At 38.5% G+C, this 21,077-nt stretch overlaps 1 protein-coding gene across 1 annotated transcript in view; it reads right to left on the bottom strand.

Annotated features, from left to right (window-relative positions):
- Smurf2 (SMAD specific E3 ubiquitin protein ligase 2) overlaps positions 1-21,077 on the bottom strand; it is a 99,909-nt gene that overhangs the window by 41,506 nt on the left and 37,326 nt on the right. Inside the window, exons 2-4 of the mRNA XM_041635635.1 lie at positions 16,078-16,116; positions 5,941-6,049; positions 2,430-2,563 (exon numbers count right to left, since the gene is read on the bottom strand). Of these exons, the coding sequence (XP_041491569.1) occupies positions 2,430-2,563; positions 5,941-6,049; positions 16,078-16,116 (282 nt within the window). The remainder of the gene's footprint in view (positions 1-2,429; positions 2,564-5,940; positions 6,050-16,077; positions 16,117-21,077) is intronic.

Below are 21,077 nucleotides of genomic sequence, written 5' to 3'. Positions count from 1 at the left end.
CTCAGCCCGAAGAGCTGTTTTTGTTTTTTTTTTTAATATAACTATCCCAAAAGGTACACAAAATAAGTATCAGTAAGAAGCCAAGGAGAAAAAAACATTAAGCTCTAGGCTTGAGGTAATCATTTTGGAGACAGCTCTTTCAGATGCCTTCATCTGTAAGTAAATACAATACTGGCCTGCCCTCAAAGTTATAAGGTACAATGTCCCCACAGCAAGCTGGCCTGGTTCATAAATGTTAAATCTTCCTGCTTAACTCAACAGTGTAACAGTTTGCATCCACGTATAGAACTTTGTCAACCGAGCATTTCTGCCCTATTGCTCATTACTCTGCTAACCCAGAAGCTAAGATTTTTCTCAGCCACTTAATAGCTTGAGTTCTTCTGACTCAGAACTGCACCTCAGTCATCTCCCCCTTCTGTAACAGGCCAATATTTATACATACCATTATAACATCATATTAACATTTTAAAAAAATCAACTCTTAATAGATCTAGCATTCAAAGCTAAACTTATAGTGGTTTTGTTAACTAATTTCCTTAGATAAAATTCATGTGAGTCTCCTTATTAGCTCAGGAATCCTAGATAATAACTGATTTTTTTTACATTATATAAGAAAATTTATAGAAACATACAATCAAAACATCTGCTGAAAAGGATCTTTCCAACTATGTCCCAATGGAAAGACACCCTTGGTAGGGCCAAAATGAACCAAACAAATGGCTAACTGTGGTGCCTACTAGCATACCAAGGTACATGCTGGCCTCTGGGCTCTCTCCACACAACAAATACTGGTAACAGACTCTTCCAAGCACTTTGCACCCCACCCACTACCCTACACTTCTCCAGCTCATGGGATTCCCTCCCCGCAGCTTCTCATTCCTATATTACTCTGTCATTCCAGCCATAGGCCCTCTAATGCTCTCTTTCTCTCTTAGAGGTCCTCCACTCTTGCGCCTGCCACCTCCTCTTCTCCTCTCATGGTCTAATCTGCTGGATATGTTTAGTCTACTACTTCTTCCCCCCCCCCCCCCCGTTCTGGACTTTTCCAGATGCCTCTGGCTATTCTTCTCTTTTTCATATCTACAATAAAATTTCCCCCTCAACCATACATTAGAGTGGCCATGTCCTCAATTTCTACAACCCCTACAAAAGATTCTTTGTCACTGGGTTATATGAAATAGATATTGTAAGTCAATTTATCAATCCACTATAGAAATCATTTCTAATGTCTTTGTTTTCTAATACGCAGGATGGTGAAAACCAGACTATAGTCAAGTAGTTAATAGAACTATTTTATTCTCAAAATGTTTTGAAAACTTTTACCACAGTTTTATTTACTCTATCATTTTGCTACTAATAATTGTTCTTTAATTGCCACCTGATTCCAATTGCCTATAAAAATTCTCACTTCCATTTCAAATATCCACCAAAACTAGGTGCTAAAAAAAATTATAAATGCATGTATATTGATTCCTTTCTTTCTAACCTTCTGGATATCAATCACTTCTTTTTATTAGTAAAACTTGTTCTTTCACAATTTCATACACGTACATGATACTATCCACCTCTACCACCCCTCCATCTCTCTTTTCTACAAGTCTCTTTGCCTATTTGCTAACTCTGTGGTTTTGTTTTGCTTTGTTAGATTAACTAAGGCCATCTGGTAACTCCAAGTTAGTTGCCAAAGAGATCAGCACTGAGTGGTAGGTCCCAAGAGTCTCCACAGCTAAATGTTAGGAGGGCTGGACCTCTGTGCCCCCAGTGTCAGTATACACAGTTGCTGTGGGTTCATGGCCACTGTGGCAGGCTGTGCTTAGCACATGGCATTTTGGAGCTCCCTCTCCCCATTCTGTGCCTCACACATTTATTTATTCTAGCCCTCTTCCTCAAAGTTTCCAAGCTTTAAAGGAATGGTGCAAATTTTGTCTAGAAGTAAGGACTCAGTCATCCTTTGTTCTTAGTATCCTGTACTGTCATGGGTTTTGCATTTAATTCCATTTATGCAAGGAGAGGGTTTTCTGTTTAAGGTTAAGAGCTACCTTCCTCTGGTCGAGAGAAGCCCCAAATTCACTGGAAGCTAAGTATCATCTCTGATTCATCTCCAGGATCACATCTTTACAATGTTTCATTTTTGAAAAAAAAATATTACATTTAAGTATTTATTTAGAGTGTGTTAGGGAAGAGAAAGAGAGAAGAGAGAGAGAGAGGGAGGAGGGAGGAGAGAAGGAGATTGAGAGAGCGCTATTGCCTTAGTGGTTGGTACCCACCAAACCATTTTGCCAGTCCAAAATGTTTTCAGTTTTTGTGTCCGTTAAATATATACCAGGTATTTTTATCAGTGATTCAAATACATATGGAAACTTCAGCTTTTGGACACCTACTACATAAAAGTTCTCATACGTATTTTCTCATTTAAAACAATCACTCACAACCAGTGTCTTTGAGGCGGTTGATGGCGTTGGAAAGAAGACGGACACAACCAAGAAATCCAGCACCTTGCTTCTTATGGATCTTCTTATGGTTCCATACACTGATTGTAACTGAATCAGACTTTCCAATATACCTGAAAGAAAAAACAGCTACATGAATGACTTGGTGGTAGTTATAAGTAGTACAAAATTTAACTTTTTAATATCTTGAAGTCATAAGTATATTTCAGAGTACAGCTAAAAAAGCAAATTGTCTTAAATTCAATCAATCCACCTTAAGATTTTAAAAATATTCAAAAATAATTTTTAATTTTTAATATAATCCCTTTTTTCCAATCTTAGGTTGGGCAACAATTAAAAAAAAAAGGCTATTTTAGAGTTTGGAAAAGTCACTGAGATGTAGAGAGAGTAGTCACCTAGCAAGTGCAAGACCCAGGGTTTGAGTCCCCAGCACAGCCAAAGAGAAAAAAAAAAAAAAAAAAAAAAAGAACAGCTACTACTCCATAGCACTAAGGCATTTTATAATGATTATAAGACTAAAAATCCTAAAAGAACTTCTATCGCAGTCCCATTTTGGACAGGTTTTAGTTTTTACCTCAGATACTTAGTTCACCTTCAAAGGCACTGTCAAGGCTGATAGACCAAAACTCTGACCTACCTGTTATATTTTTAAATGCTGCAGAACAAAAGCTGTTTGTAACGCTTTTCCCCTGCTTCTTTCCTATATGCAGGCCTTGAGCGAGCAGGACTCTTGTAGGTTTCACTTCACTGCCTGCAGACAAGCAGAGCAGGGAAAAGCGTTACTGTACTTGTTTGTGCATATGCCTGCAAATATGCAAAAGCTCTATCATGGCCAATTATTAACATGGCATCAAGTCATGCAAAAACATGGTTAATAACATAATCATGTGAGTAGAACCTAACTTTTCTTTCATTGATTCTAAGAGGTCAAATTTTTGGTCCAGCAACCTTGATCTTACACTATCATTTAATAAAACTAAAACAAGGAATATGGAATATTCACTTGAGCCCTGGATCCAGTTGTATTAAAAAAAATGCTAACTTTTTTGTTTTGTTTGGTTTGGTTTTGGTTTTTCGAGACAGGATTTCAAGACAGTTCCTCTAGCTCTTGTAGACCAGGCAGGCCTCAAACTCAGAGACCCACCTGTCACTGCCTCCCAAATGCTGGGATTAAAGGTGTAAACCACCACCACCATACCATGCTGCCGACAACCTCAACCTCAGAAACTTTTATCATGCAAGTCCTTTGCTTTTGTTGTTACTGTGGGTTTTTTTGTTGTTGTTGTTTGTGGTGGTGGGGGTTTTTTTTTGGGGGGGGGACAACAGCAGCTCAGTCTGGCCTTGAACTCACTGTGATGACCTTGAACTACTGATCTTGCTTGCCAGGTGGGATTACAGGCAAACCACACTATAACCAAATTTATGTAGTGTTGGGACTCAAACCCAGAGCTTCATGCATGCTTGGCAAGTATTCTACCAACTAAGTTATGTGCCCAGGCCTTTGTTTTGTTATTGTTTGATTAGACCAGTATAGTCTTTAAACTTCCTGCCTCCTGCCTCCCGAGTGGTGGGCCATCAAACCTGGCTCTAAAATTAAGCTAATTTTTTATTGTTTACAAATGAGATGTTCTAAACTATCATTTAGTATGCATGCATCAATTTTCAAATACATCTACCAGATATATACTGGTATGTAACTACTGCATGTTATATCACATTGCAACAAATAACACCCCAAAACAAACACTTAAAAAATTATTAGTGTTTCCTAACTGGTTTGTAACTATTCTAACATTGACTCCTGAGGCCTAGGGTAGTCCATTACTGGCCTAAGGAACTCTATTTAGTACAATGTATCTGCATATTCTTTATGCATACCATGATACAAAAAAAATTTGAAATTCTAAACTAATAATTTCTTAAGTTTTGGTCTTCTGAAAATAACTGTGAATTATTTAAAATAACTGGAAGGTACTTAGGTTTTACAAGTCAAAGTGTTCTGTCAAAATCTTTGAGGGTCAGAAACTAACCAGAAATTGCATTTAAGGTGTCTTTGCCTTCATTTTAAGGAAAACTCATGTAATTTAACACAGAGTTAGAAGAAAAATTCTTTTAAACTGGTAAATTAAACACTTTTTGTGCTATTGCCATTGTTTTTAAGACAGGATATTGCTCTGTTGTCCAAGGGGCTGAGTACTTGTAATTCTCCTGAACAGATAGATAGTCCTACAGGTACACACCACTACAATCAGCTTTAAAGTTAAACAGAAATCTCTACTTTGTTCTATTAGAACCTCAACTTCCCCAACAAGTATAAGATTTATAAACAAAATTCAAGAGGTTCTAACAAGGAATTTCTCTATAGGAGGAAATATTATATATACAGCCAAGACGGTGGCTCAAATATAACTGTTATACTTTATAGGCCTACCCAATCTAATGAAAAGATTTGATAAAAATGATGCCAAGTATTACTCTGATCTCTTCCATTGTATTTGAAACATGTAAGACAGACCTCCCTAGGTAGCCAGTTAATAGTAGCTATACAGTTAGTCCCATCAAAATGTGAAAAGATCTCAACATCACTAGTCTTCAGGAAAAGGTAAACTAAACCTAGTTGAAGTACAGCTGTAACAACATGTTTACTTTCTTCTTACTGTGTGTGTAGTGGTCTATTTTTTGTATTTTGATAAATAAATCTAGTCTGAATACCAGAGGCAAAGCTAAAGCCACTAGAGGTCACGCAATGGTGACAGAATTAAACCCAGAATTTGGGAGTCAAATGGATCTCTGTGAGTTCAAGGCCACCCTAGGCTATACAAGATCAATGCAGAAACAAATCCAGGTGGTGGTGGCTCACACATTCAATCCCAGTCCTGGGGAGTCACACACCTTAACCTCAGCACTAGAGAAAATATAAAATGGGAAGAGAGAGAAGCTTAGTCTGCTTTAGTTTACGGTCATCCAGCCTTAGTAGAGATAAGACTTCTCTAGTGGCTTGGTTGCTTTGCTTTTCGGACTGAACCCCAATTTCTGTCCCTTGGTTTTTATTATTCGTGCTAGGTTATGAGTGTGTGCATGCATGCGTGTGTGTGTGTGTGCGCACGTGCACACTCCAATAATCCAAAGCACTTTTCCACCGGGTTTTGCTCCTCTTTTATAAACATAAAATCGTAAGGTTGAACATGTGGTGTTGGCAGGCCTGCAATCCTAGCTATTTAGAAGGGTGAAATAGAAAGATTCCAAGTTCAAGGAGATAAAATACATATAAGTAAAAAAGGGGGTAAAATGAGGTGGGGGTACAGATCAGGGTTAGAGTGACTGCCTACCGTGTTTGAGACCCAAGGCTCAATCCTTAGTACTATTTTGAAAAAGGAAAAGAAAATGATCGAACTATATTATATAGAAACTAAAAACATTTTCATGGTTCTTTTCAAAGATTATATTACATTAACTCTGTGTTTCATTTCAACTAATCATATACACCTACAGGTCATAGTGCTGATTCCACTTTGGATCAAGTGTGTTCTTCACAGTATCTGTAGAATGGCACTGCCCAGAACCATCAACTACCACCTTAGCAAATGGATCAGGGAGTCCTGTGAAAAAAAGGAAGTATTTTAAACTAAAAAATACTTTGACATGTAAAATAGAAGATTATTAAGGATTACCATTTGTTACAGAAGATAAAGGATTTTTCCATTCTTTTATTAAAGTCTAACATTCAGACACACAGACACACACAGAGACCTATTTTAAACCAGACATTGGAGTCACTTACATATTTGATATCAAAACTGTACTTTTTTTCTTGTTCCCAACTCAGAACATTCGGCTAAACACTACCAGGGTTGATGCTGGAGAGATGATAGCTCAGTGGTTAAGAGCATTGACTGCTCTTCCAGAGGACCTGGCTTCAATTCCCAGCATCAACATGGCAGTTCACAACTGTCTATAGTTCCAGTTCCAGGTGATCCAGTACCCTCAAACATACATGCAGACAGGCAAAACACCAATATAAAAATTAATCAATCATTTTTAAAAAACCACATACACACTACCAGGGTCTAGCGGGTGCCTGGGTGCTTGAATATTGTAAGCAGTCATTGAACTCTGAGAAGGTGAATGCTCAAAACATCTACTCTATCTTTCCACACAACTGTTTTAGTAGTTCATTTAAAGAGCTTATTAAACATAGGCTGTCCTACTGAACATTAACTACAGAAAAGTCAAACTAGCTAAAAACTGTTACTGAATAACGAATGACTACAAGTAATAAGAAACTCAACAGAAAAGAAATGAAAATAGCAAACATGGGAGAGGTGACTGACAGCAAGTAAATGGCTGTACTGACTAAAACAGCAAACACAATGGGGACTATTCAAAATGCTTCATCTTAAATCTTTACAATAATCCTCTGATGGAAATGAATGTTGTTAATCCATATTTTATTAACAAAGAACAAAAATATTAAATAACTAGTTCAATGCTACACAGTAGTGAAAAGTATAGACAGAGTCTAAAGCAGCAGCTCTCAACTTGTGGGTTGCCACCTTGGGGGTGGAGGCCAAACAACCCTTTCACAGGGGTCACCTAAGACCATGAGAAAACACAGATATTTACATTAAAATTCACAACAGTAACAAAATTACAGTTAAGAAGTAGCAACGAAAACACTTTTATGGTTAGGGGTCACTACAACATGAGGAACTAACTGTATTAAAAGCTTGCAGCATTAGTAAACTTGAGAACTCTGAACCCATGCACATACTGGCTAGTTCTCAACCATCGTGCTGTATTTATAATTTGGATCTGGAATGTAACCCAAAGGCTATGTTAAAGGCTTCATCCCAAACAAAGCAATACTCAGAGGTGGTTGGGAAAGGACTGGTTTATGAGGGCTCTGATCTTATCAACAGAATAATCCACTGATGTCTTCATAATATGATAGGCTATTCTGGGAGGTGATAAAACCTCACTGAAGAACTGGGTCCCTGAGGTATACCTTGTCCCTGCCCTGGTCCTCCTCCTTCCTCTTATCTGTGTTTTGCAGCCATGAAGTGAGCTGTTTCACCATGTCCTTGCTGTCACTATGTTCTGCTGGTAAAACAGGCCCAGACAAACAGAGCCAGTTAAACATGAGTTGGAAACCTCTAGAATATCTGAAAGAATCAACTAAAGGAGGAACTGTGAGCCACAAAAACCAAAAAACCAAAACACAAAAATCAGTTCCTCCTTTAGTTGATTTTTTCAGATATTCTGTCAGTAATGGAAAATGGACATACCACCCATTTACAATTTGGTTCAAGAGTCAGCTGATGTGGGATTTCCCCCTGTATGCTGTGAATGTTTTATTACCATTAGAGCAGAATAGAACAAGGAAATTCCAAGCAGAGATAGAGGAGAAAAGAAGGCAAAGTCAGAGAGACACCATGTCGCCACCAAAGGAGACAGATGTCCAGGAACCTTGCCAGTAAACCATGAGCCTCATGGTAGGATACACAGATTAACAGAAATGGGTTCATTTAAGATGTAAGCGTTACCAACGCGGGCAACTACATCCACGTAAAACCTAAGAGAGCTTGAAAAGGAATTCTAGACACAAAAGAACAGAGTTTAGCACAGCTTCTTGGTAGCCCAGATGGGGCCGTTTGCTGGCGGAGAGACAGGGGTACTGCGGCTCCTTTAAGAGAGATCTTCCTGACTCAGTATTGGCAGTGAAGGCTGCACGGCTTCTTTAGGTGAGGGCTTGCTGATTCATGCTAGCTGCACAAATAGCTCTGGCTCTTTCAGGAGGTCAAACACTTAAATGGGGTCTGTGAGCAGCCATGTTACAAATTGCTTAATGGTGAGAGACCCACTGTGACCCTGGAGCTGGAGCAATGTGAATGGTTCTCAGAGGCAGTAAACATGCCTCCACCATGTTGGACTGGGTGGAGTCAAGAGGCAGGGCCACAGAGCTGGACCTAGCCACGCCCACTAAGCATTTAAAAGGAGAAAAGTACTCCTGGTCAAAAAATAATTACTGATACACATGCAATAAGACAAATTCGGATGGAAAAGACCTCTAAATGGGTCACAGTCTTTAAAAAAATATGTATGTAAGCATGGGAAAGAAAAGAAAGAGTATTAAAAAAAATTGAATGGTTTTAAAAAATAAAACAAAGTCTTTGAAGAGACAGAGTACAGATAGTCATAGATTAAAGGAGTAAAAGTTAAATCACATAAAGACGGAAAATTCACAGAGAGTTTAGATTATGTATATTATTGTGTTTTCTTTGAATTTTTTGACTGTGAATGAGCTAAATACAGAGAGACATTTATTGTACGGGCTGCTAAGCTATATATATATGTGTGTGTGTGTGTTATCTTACTGGCTAATATGGTTTGATCAAGCAAGACACCCTGAAGCAATGGCCCAGATGGTCCAGCATCCATGACAGCTTTAGGACTGCTAGATGAGATGGACCTACCACAGAGGATACCCCATTAAAGACCTGATTAACAGCGCCCCCAATCTGCAGGAAGTAGTCTAGAGAACACCACCTAAATTTTCTAAATGACTGTTTATAAATGTTTGTTTACATTTAAAGGGGAATATGCTATAGAGATGAATACTTTGCATTGATATGGATCTTGGTTTATTGATACAAATTTAAGGCCAATTTTGTCATATGTATATTTCTGTTCTTGTTTAAGGTATTATTTGTGCAGCTCAATTAAAAATATAATGTATATAAGAAATACAGATTAATAGATAGTCACCTATAATAGTCAAGCTTGGAGTCATGTTAGGTTTTCTAGATGTAAAAAGATATATTTCAGATGGATAGTTATTCTTCAAACCATTCAAAGACTAACAGAATATGGCATTTAAAATGTTTAAGAAATTAGAACTTTTATGAACCATGAGACACATCTGCTTCTGGCAGCACCAATCTACTTCAAAAGGATGATGGGCATTGAAGAGGATCCTTATGGAGTTGGTTAGCCATTTGGGCAAGAAACCACTCTTTTTTTTTTTGTATTTTTTTTATTGAGAAAAGGAGAAAAAAAAAACAAGTTTCCACCTCCTCCCAGCCTCCCATTCCCCCCCCCTCCTCCCACCCTTCTCCTCCTCCCCCCACTCCTCTCCCCCTCAAGAAACCACTCTTGCCTGGACTGCTTGATGGTATTCTGTGAAAACTAGACATGCAGGACCCACAGAAAAATGACTGCTGAAGTTGCCTAAAGAAGGTGAGATAGTACTTTAAGGGTTCCTACTTCATGAAAGAGTCTGCAAGACATTCTGCAGGATATAGAAGAAAGTGACTGACAAACTGCCAATATAGGCGGAAATGTCTTTGAAATTTCCTGCTTCATGAAAAAGTCTGCCAGATACTATGGGCCTGTAGGCTGAAGATGGATGCCACAACATTACAGAAGACCTTTGGGTAACTGTCCAGGCAGCAAGATATCTCTGTCAATTCTAAAGTTTTGGAAGTGGTTCACAATGTACTTCATGTTTACTGAGGTAATATTATATTCTTCTGGAGTCTTTGATGAAGTTGAATAAAGATAGTTAAATTATAAAAGATAAATTAGATATAAAACTTTAGACCCACAAAGATAGGATAGATGATAAAATATTTTCCTTAATTTGCCAAATGTAAATGGACTAAAATTCTAACTATAATTCTTGCTTGGTAACTGTTTTGGTATATATAATTTTACTATGTTAAAGTTAAAACCTTCCTTTTATCCTTTTATTTAGACAGAAAAGGGGAGGTGATATGGGATTCCCCTCTGTATGCTGTGAATGTTTTATTACCATTGGTTAATAAAGAAGCTACTTGGGGCTATGTCAGAGCAGAATAAAAAGAATAAGGTGGAAATTTCAAGCAGAGATAGAGGAAAAAAGAAGGCAAAGTCAGAGAGACATCATGTAGCCACCAAAGGACACAGATGCCCAAGAACCTTACTGGTAAACCACAAGCTTTGTGGTAAGATACATAGATTGATAGAAATGGGTTAATTTAAGATGTAAGAGTTAGTTAATAAGAAGCCTGAGCTAATAGGCTGAGCAGTGTTTTAATTAGTACAGTTTCTATGTGATTATTTCACGTCTGGGAGGCTGGAAAATGAACAAGCAGCCTCCTACACTAAAGTGAGTGAGGCTAAGGCACAGAAAGCCAGAGAACAGATTGAATGTGAATAGGAAGAAAGGGCAATGAATGCAACTTGGCTGCAAAGCACACAAGGCGGGAGGACACAGTAGAGCTCTGAAGTGAGGATAGCACTTGGAAAACCTTATTTCTTTTTTTTTTTTTTACAGGACCTTAAGGAGTCCAACCAAAGAATGTGTACTAAGGTGTTGGCTCAGTGGTTAAGAGGATTCAGGTTCAGTTCCCAACACTCAACTTGGTCAATTTACAACTGAATATAACTTTAGTTCCAGGAAACCAATACCTTCTGGCCTCTGAGAGCACCTACACTATGTGTGGTACATATAAACTCACTCAGAAATATAAACATACACACAAATAAAAAACAACAAACATTTAAAAACTATATATTTAGAAAATAAAACTATTGCAAGGAGTGAGGGGTGCATGCTTTTAATCCCAGCATTTGGGAGGCAGAAGCAAGCAGATCTCTGAGGTTGATGCCAGCCTGGTCTACAAAGAGAGTTCCAGGACAACCAGGGCAATACACAGAGAAACCCTTTCTTAGAAAATAAAAAAAAAAAAGATAAAATAAAATAAAACTACTACTGAAGAGAGAAAACAGAAAAGGCTAAGATGTGGTGGTGCACTAGATGTGGTGGTTCACTGCTTTATTCCTGCACATAAGAGGAAGAGGCAGGCAGATTTCTGTTAGTTCAAGGCTAGTCTGATGTACATAAAAAAAAAGCTCCAATACAACTGGGATCACATATTGAGACCTTGTCTCTAAAACAAAAAATAGAACAAAAATGCCTCATTAAAAGAGGCTTGTGGCCCAGCAAAAGAGATCAATGGATAAAAGTTCCTGCCACACAAACCTGATAGCCCATATTCAATGCCCAGAACCCATATTAAAAAAAAAAAAAAAACCAATGCAGTGGCACACTACTATAATCCCTGCACTTCTATTAGAAGAGGGAGGGTGAAGACAAGAGAATTTTCCAGAAGTTCCCAGGCCTGCTAGCTAGTCTGGAGTATGCAGCACAGGCAGAAACAAGAGAGACGCTACTTCAATGGAAAAAGAAAACTGTCTTCCAAAAGCTGTTCTCTGACCTTCACATGAACGTCACGACACATGCAGCCATATACACACCATAATAAATATAATATACACACATAAATATACACACAAATAATTTAAAAATAATTAAGGGGCTCAGCAGTTAAGAGTATTTTCTGCTCTTGCAGAGGATCTAAGTTAAGTTCCCAACATGATGGCTCACAGCTGTCTATAACTCCTATTTGAGAAGATCCAATGCCCTTGCTTACCTCCATAAGCATTAGACACACATGTGATACACATACATACAAGTAGGAAAAACACTTATAAGAAAAAAATGCTAGGCTAGCAAGATGCCTCAGCGTTAGGGGCACTTGCCATCAAGTCTGACAAACTAAGTTGGATTCTGGGAAGCAATATGGTGGAAGATAATAACTGACTCCCACAAGTTTTCCTGACACAGTGTGTGCCTATATGTGAGTGCTTTTGTACACACACAAAAACACAAAATAAATCAGTGTCAAGAAAAAAATTTAAGAAAAAGAAAAAGCTGTTTTCCACACAAAAACCTCTTCAGTATAGCTTCTAGACTGTATTTATGCAGTACTCTTTGTCACAGGCTCTTATGGTTTACTTTCTGCTAAATAATTACAACTCAATACTTTGTTCTATTCCTTAACTCAAAGAGAAATTTTAGCTTCCCCTTAACCTGGCAGTATCACTTTTTTACAAAAATTTATCATCAAGGACAAATTACACCCAAAGCTGTCAAGTTTTCAAAAGCTAGAGAGACTTCTAATGGTAAATACAAACTAGTTACTACATTTTCCAAATTGTAAATACTGTTCATTCTCCCATCACCTCAGACAGGTGAGATGGCAAGGGTTAGGTTCATCTGACCAGACAAATACACTAGTGAGCTGCAAATAATTATAAAATCAAAACGTAAAACGGGGCCAGAAAGTTGGTTCAACAGGTGCTTACTACCAAGCTGACAACCTGAGGTCCATCTCCAGGACTGACATGGGAAGAAGAGAGAATGGGATTCTCTGACTTATTCATGCATACAAGCACATAATAAGTAAATATCATTTTTAAAAATTTTAAACTTAAAACTCAGTTACTCTCAGTCTAGTGTGGTGGCACACATCTTTAATTCCAGGACTCCAGAGAACGAGGCAGGTGGATCTCTGAAACTCACTACTCTAGACTGGCCTTAAACTGCTGATCATTCACCCCCACACCCCAAATGCCAGGATCATGACACAAGTCAAGACCCAATTTATACTAATGTTTTTTAAAACTGACACCAATAAAACATTCCTTAAAGAAAACTCAGATAATGGATAAATGAAAAGATGTGTCATCAATTTAATTGTAGAATCTACTTGTAAAATAACTCACTATAAAATTCTTTTACCTGTTGCTTCATAGTTGAAAATTTTCCTGCAGAAAATGTAAGGGAACAGGGGTGGGAAGGTAGGGAGAGATCGATTTTTAAAGGTCAAGAAGCTTGAAAACAGCTCCAAAGTACGAGCCAAAAAGAACTTTTCTTAGCCAGGTGGTGGTGACACACACCTTCAATCCCAACACTTGGGAGGCAGAGGCAGGCAGATCTCTGTGAGTTCGAGGCCAGCCTGGTCTACAAGAGCTACTTCCACCATAGGCTCCAAAGCTAAAGAGAAACCATGTCTCCAAAAAAAAAAAAAAAAAAAAGAAAGAAAGAAAAGAAAGGAAAAAAGAAAAAACCCAAAACAACAACAAAAACACACAAAACCCCTTTCCTTAGCAAGGGTTATAATTGGAAATAAACAGCACCATCTCACATATAAATTAGCATATAAAAACCACACTAATTTGTACTCATGTTCCACCTTAAAATGGACTTTAAGCACTTAAGACAACCTAACTCACAAACAAAATTTGGCTATATTTACTATTAGCAACTCTACTCTGGGGACTGGAGAGCCCAATAGTTAAGAACACTTGCTATTCTTGCAGGAAAATCAGGTTCAGTTCCCAGCACTCATGAGGGTGCTGTCCATAATTCCACTTCCAGAGAACCCAGTACCCTCTTCTAGCCTCCAAGGGCACTAAGGTGCAGGCAGTACACTTACATACATATAAGAAAAATACGTAAAATTAAGATAAATATTTTTAATGCCACTCTTAATCAGTAAACACACTAAAATTGAAAGAATTTAGGATCTGTCTTTCTCTGAGATTAATGTGGGTAGATAAAACTACACTGAAGTGCAGGTATGAACCTAAACCAGCAGAAACCTGGAATGCTGGTCAGGGTGAGTCGCAAATGACTTCCATCCTTGGTTGGCTTCTCTGTAATGCTACAGAGCTGGCTTGTTGCTGCTCCCCTTTCTAGGCCATCAGGTATCTTCCACTCTGAGTTTTTTAAAGATAATTATGCTGCCTCTAAACCTTATGCATGAAGCAAGCTCACATTCTTAAATTATTTCTGGCAGTATTTACTGCCGACACTAATGAAAAAGGGTTTCTTCCCTTCAACTACTATTTAGTACCACTGTCAATTCTTAGAGACTTACAAAGGATTGAAGACTCTTCCAGATTTTTGAAGAACACTAAGCCAAGAATATCTGGATGTTTTATGAGGGAAGCTGTGAATGGTGCTGTGAGGAAAGGGAAAAAATGTGAAAAGGAAGTCAATATGAAACAAATACTGAAACTCAACTTTAGGAGGATTTTTAAAAACTACAACTTGGCCTTTAGTTTATTAGTGATAAGGAGGTAAAACTGAGCAGTAGCCCAGGAGAGAATAAAATTGGTGTTAGCAGACACAGTTGGGAGTTTTCTGGCCCTTGGGCCCTCCTCACCTGTGAAATGTTTGTGGGGCAGACAGTATATCAAACAGAAGTGGAAAGGTACTCCCAATTGTCCTCATCTGCTTCAAGTTATTCTATTTCACACTTCCCCATATAAGCACAAAGATACCATAAACATCCATTAACTATAACTATATAAAATTATGTTCTTTAAGATTACAGTCAAGTTCTACTATAGAAAGATGTAAAGTAACTGATGAAATTCAATATGTATTTTAAACTTGTTAAAAATTATTAGTCCTTAAAAAAATCTTACTATTGTTATGTGTATGAATGTTTTGCCTGCATGTATCCCTGTGTACCACATCCATGCAGTGCCTGTGGAGGTCATAAGAGGGCATCAGATCACCTGGAATTGGAGTTACAGAGGGTTGTGAGCCTCCATGTGGGTGCTGAGAATCAAACCTGGATCCTCTAGATGAGCAGCTAAGAGCTCTTAATTGCTAAGCCATCTCTCTAGGCCTGAGAATTTACTCTTTTAACCAACCTGAAATTACCTAGTGTCATACTAAACATCAAACATGTTTGTTAGCTGACAGAACTTAGACTTAAAAATCTAATAAAACAATTATTTCTAATTTCAAACATTTTACATGCAAAATATTTGACTAAAAGTTTTTATTTACAATTTAAAGCTAATGCAAAGTATGAAATTACAAGGTTAAAATAAAAAAGAAAGAGCTAGATGTGGTAGTGCACACTAGTAAACTGCTAGCAGAGACTACACAGCAGGCTCAGGAATTCAAGGCTAGACTGGGCTACTTATTTTTATTTCATGTGCATTGGTGTTTTGCCGACATGTATGTCTGTGTGAGAGTGCTGGATCCCCTGGAATCAGAACTACAGAAAGCTGTGTGCTGCCATGTGAGTGCTGAGAACTGAACCTGGGTCCTCTGGAAGAACAGCCAGTGCTCTTAATTGCTGAGCCCTCTCTCAAGCCGAAGATTTTTAATACATAAAAGGGAATTCCTAATCCTCTCTCATAAAACTTAATCCTAAATGAAGCTACAAAATTTTTCACAACTTCTAGGCATTGTTAATCCCTGTAATCCTAACAGTAAAGTCAAGGCCAGCTTAGGCTACATAGCAAAACCCTGTCCTAAAATAGAAAAGAAAACTATGTTCAATTGGCAAATAGACTATATATGCGGAACTGGTGCCTGCTCTGAAGACTGGCAGTCGTTTCTTTCCTACAACTCTGGAAACTACAAGCAGACTCAATTTTGTACCTCCAAATGAATCCTAAATGCATAGGTGAATTTTCCTTAAAACGTTAAAGTAAGACAGTGTTAACAAAAAATTTTAAGCCCTTTCTAGAAACCTAAACACTTGCATTTATCTATCTGCATACACACATTTGTATAGATGTGCAGATGTGGATAGAGAAAGGGGGTAAAACAAACCCTCAAATCCTCTAGATAAGTCTGGGGCTAAATGACTTGGAACTATAGCATTTATAAAATAACAGTCTGGTTTTAAATCCCTAAATCAGGAAGTTCTGAAAATACAACTCATCCAAAATCTACACAGGATAGACAAGATTGTAGTAAAGTTAATTTACTTACGGAAAAAATCCTTTTTCACCAAGTTTTTTGCACAGAGTACTGTAAAGAAACAAAAACAAATACATGGGAAAATTAAATTAAAATGGAAAGACTGGATTACTTCATTTTTAAACACTGAAAACAGCAGTGGATAATTAAACTCTAACTACAATGAGGTAGTTAGTACACTTTTAATAGTCTAGCCAACAAAAGAAGCTGATTATTAACGACTGTAACCTTAGCAATTATTACCAGTAACAGCAGAGGAACAAAACTGCAAATCTGATGATTTTAACTGGGAACCAATTCCCATTTTCACCAAGATCTATTATTCTTAAGAGGGAAATTTTTCATAAACGACTAGAGCGATGGCTTGGTGGTTTAGAGCACTTGCACTTTCAGAGGACCACAGCTGTTTCCAGCACTCAGGTCAGACTATTCACAAATGTCTGTAACTCCAAGTCCAAGGGATCCAATGCCCTCTTTTGAACTCCAGAGGTGAGTGTGAATACACATGTATGCACGCGTCCGCGCCTCACACAAAGAAAGAGACAAATAAAAATGAATTAAAAATAAAAAGATCTGTTTTTGAAGAAACTCGATGGTAATGGGGAAAATGGCTCTAAGGAGAAGATACATAAATTCAGGTTGACATATCTATTTAAGGATGAAATAACTGTCTATAGAAAAGGAACATAAATAAAAGTTTCCTGATATAATTTGATTTTAAAAAACTAACATTCTGTGCTCTTATCTAAACACCACAGAAACCTTACAGGAGAGTCTGCCTTCCTCTAAACATCAACAGCTCAGTGACAAGGTGGGTCTCCCATATGCTGGCTAAATGGCACAACAGGTAAAAAACTGCTTGCTGCCAGTCTGACCTTACTTAGTCTGATCCCCAGGACCAACAAGACAGAAGAAGGGGACCAACTCCTGAAAGTTGTCTGCTCTGACCTCCATACCCCCCACCCCAACACACTCATTAATAAATATAATTTAAAGGTAAATTAAATTTAAAATATCTCAAATCTGAGTACCTTGTAATGCGAATACTTGCACAACATTCTGAATCTACCAAAAATCACCAAATTCAGCACTTTAAAAAAATGTATTTATGACTATTACAAATAGTGCTGCTATGAACATAGTTGAACAAATGCTTTTGTAGTATGATTGGGCATCTCTTGGATATATTCCCAAGAGTGGAATTGTGGCATCCTGAGGTAGCTTGACTCCCAGTTTCCTGAGAAACCGCCACAATGATTTCCAAAGTGGTTGCACAAGTTTGCATTCCCACCAACAATGGATGAGTGTTCCCCTTACTCCACATCCTCTCCAACATAGGCTATCATTGGTGTTTTGATTTTAGCCATTCTGACAGGTGTAAGATGGTATCTCAAAGTTGTTTTGATTTGCATTTCCCTGATCGCTAAGGAGGTTGAGCATGACCTTAAGTGTCTTTTGGCCATTTGAAGTTCTTCTGTTGAGAATTCTCTGTTCAGTTCAGTACCCCATTTTTTTAGTTGGGTTAATTAGAGCTTTAATGTCTAGTTTATTGAGTTCTTTATATATTTTGGAGCTCAGACCTTTGTCTGATGCGGGGTTGGTGAAGATCTTCTCCCATTCAGCAGGTTGCCTTTTTGTCCCTAGCTAGGTCCTTGGGCAGCAGAGGAGAGGGTGCCTGAACTGGCCTTCTCCCATAGCCACACCGATGAATATCTTGCATATCACCATAGAACCTTCATCTGGCGATGGATGAGGACAGAGACAGAGACCCACATTGAAGCACTGGACTGAGCTCCCAAGGCCCAGATGAAGAGCAGAAGGAGGGAGAACATGAGCAAGGAAGTCAGGACCGTGAGGGGTGCGTCCACCCATGGAGAGGTGGGACTGATCTAATGGGAGCTCATCAAGGCCAGCTGGACTGGGACTGAACGAGCATGTGATTGATCAAACCGGACTTTCTGAATGTGGCTGACAATGAGGGCGGACTGAGAAGCCAATGATAATGACACCAGGTTTTGATTCTACTGCATGTACTGGCTTTTTGGGAGCCTAGTCTGTTTGGATGCACACCTTCCTAGACCTGGATGGAGCGGGCAGGGCCTTGGACTTCCCACAGGGCAGGGCACTCTGACTTCTCTAGGGGGAGGGGGAGAGAAATGGGAGGATAGGAAGTGGAAATTTTTAATAAATAATTTTTAAAAACAAAAACAAAAAAATGTTATTTATGAGCTGGTGGTGGTGGCCCATGACTTTAATCCCAGCAGTCGGATCTCTGTGAGTTTGAGGCCAACTTGGTCTACAGAGTGAATTCCAGGACAGGCTCTAAAGCAACATAGAGAAACCCTGTTTCAAAAAAAAAAAAAAAAGTATTTATGGGCCAGAGAGATGGCTCAGCAGTTAAGATCTCTGGTTACTCTTCCAGAAGTCCTGAGTTCAATTCCTAGCAATCACATGGTGGCTCACAGCCATCTTTAATAGGATTTGATATCCTCTTCTGGCATGCAGGTATATATGCAGAACATTCATACAGATAATATAAATTAAAAAAATTTTTTATTTAATGTTACATGTATGAGTGTTTCTATGCATAAATATATGAACACACAGGTGTACCTGTGTCCACAGAGGCCACAAGAGAGCATCAGATCCCCTGGAACTGGAGTTATGAACTGTTGCAAGCTGCTATGGAGGGGCTGGGAACTAAACCCAGATCCTCTGTCAGAGGAGCCAGTGCTCTTAACCACTGAGCCATCTCTCCAGCCTTCATAATTAATTCAAACTTAACAAGGAGCCAAGGGGTGATGGCACACCCTTTTAATTCCAGCACTTGGGAGGCAGAGGCAGGTGGTACTGAGGGGCATCTTGGTCTACAGAGCAAGTTCCAGAACAACCTGGACTACACAAAGAAATCCTATCTCAAAAAACAAAGAACCTTAATTTTCTTATAATTAAATATATAAAATATGAATATAATTTTTGACTAATCCCTACATACTTTTTAGTCTTAGAGGTTTATTATAGTAATTGAAGTTTAGCATATAAAATTCATTTAATATAAATCTAATAAGCCGAACTATAGCTAATCACTTTTGAATAAATTAAACACTATCAGTATAGGGATTAAGGTACTGACAAGACTCTGCCGTTCCTTAGGCCACAACTTAAAAGCAAAATTTTATTTGTGGGTTTGAGACAAGGTCTCACTATGTAGCCCCAGCTGGTCTGCAACTTGCTATGGAGACAAGGCGGTGTGTGCTATCACACCTAGCAGTTTTGTTTATAAAAACAAAAATTCAATCATGAACTAAGACCATAACCGAAAGTACTAAATTATAAAATGGATTTACAAAAATTTCCCAAACTTCTATCAGTACAGAAATCAAGCCATTAGGATCAATATCAATATATCCTAATGGCTTGATTTCTGTATGTGTGTATACACACACACACACACACACACACACACAACACATGTAAGTCTCAAATTATAGCCTTTAACAGTAATAAAGCAATGATTTTTTTTTTTCGAGACAGGGTTTCTCTGTGGCTTTGGAGCCTGTCCTGGAACTAGCTCTTGTAGACCAAGCTGGCCTCAAACTCACAGCGATCCACCTGCCTCTGCCTCCCAAGTTCTGGGATTAAAGGCGTGCGCCACACCACCCAACTAAAGCAATGATTTTTAAACTGCCATTCATTCTGATTATAGCTTCAGAGAAACAGGCAATCTGGGAATTCCCCAAACTTCCTGCCATAAATTTACTGTTTTCATCCTTGACTCACAAAGTCTGCTCTCTTGTACAAGACTATCTTTCCATTCTGGACGTGACTTCCTCTCATGGACCTTGAGAGCCTGGTCTTGTCTCTTTTGACTACCCAAGCTTCCCTCCAGCTACCTCTGCTCTTTCATAAGGAAAATTCAAGTAGCTATCTTCTGGCTCCACTTCTTTACTGCCCATCAATGCCTCAGCCCTCTACAATTTAGCTTTTTCCCTCATCACGGCACCTAAATTACTTATGTAAAGCCCAGGGACTTAATTATCAAATCCAGTCAATGAATACTTTTCATCCTTTGTTGCATTTGATCCCACAGGGGAATTTGCCACTACTGACTGCTCACTCTTTTGGAAGCTATCTCTTCTTTTGGTTCTAGTTAACAGCATAGTCTCGAATGGCATAAATCAATCAATCAATCATCTCATTCTAAGACTTCTTTGCCAGATCTTGTGTTCCATCCATGAAAACTGAGGTTCTTTAAGGTAATGCCCTAGGTCCCTTTTTACGGTATACCTATGGGTTAGTATATAAGAGAGAGAGAGAGCCAAAGCCTGACACGGTGATGCATGCCTTTGATTCCCCCCGGACTTGGAAGCAGAAGCAGGTGGATCTCTGTGAATTTGAGGCAAGTCAGGTCTACATAGAGAACTCCAGGACAGTCAGGGATAAGAGAGAAATCCTGTTTCAAAAAAAAAAAAAATGCCCATCTTTGTTAACTTTGAAATTCTAAGTAAACTATTATTGATATTCTTATTTTTCTATAGCAAGAGCTCACACATCTAAGAGAATTCATAAGTTTAGCAGAGTAATAAAACTCTTCCATCTCAATAAATAAATAAATAAAACGTCACATTTCAGATATTCTCCTGGGTCTTTGCCATTTACTCTATAGTTCTGATAACATCTAAATTTTTTAAAACTCAACATCTAGAACTCTAAGCCTCAGGTCCACAAAACTAAGTATGCTCCCAAATACATCACAAAGCCCCAAACTACTCCTCCGCCAGTTTACTTTCAGTAAACAAGGCTGGGGTGTAGTTCAGAAGTCCTTGTTCAGCATGCACAAGGACCTAGGCCCATTCCTCTGCCCAGTAGAGAGGGGCAGCTGGAGGTGAATGGGTATTTTTAACCATCATCGCCTACATGACAAAGTCTGGGATACCCTCATCTGTTTACTTCTCTCCAGCCAGTTCAGTCACAGAAATTACTATAACCTTCTAACTGGGTCTCTGTCTCAA

This window comes from Microtus oregoni, unplaced genomic scaffold (genome assembly GCF_018167655.1).
Source record: "Microtus oregoni isolate MIOR12 unplaced genomic scaffold, Mior012 000048F_ref0000485, whole genome shotgun sequence".
NCBI lineage: Eukaryota > Metazoa > Chordata > Mammalia > Rodentia > Cricetidae > Microtus > Microtus oregoni.
The sequence above is the reverse complement of the archived record's forward strand: the minus strand, read 5'-3'. Positions and strand labels throughout refer to the sequence as shown.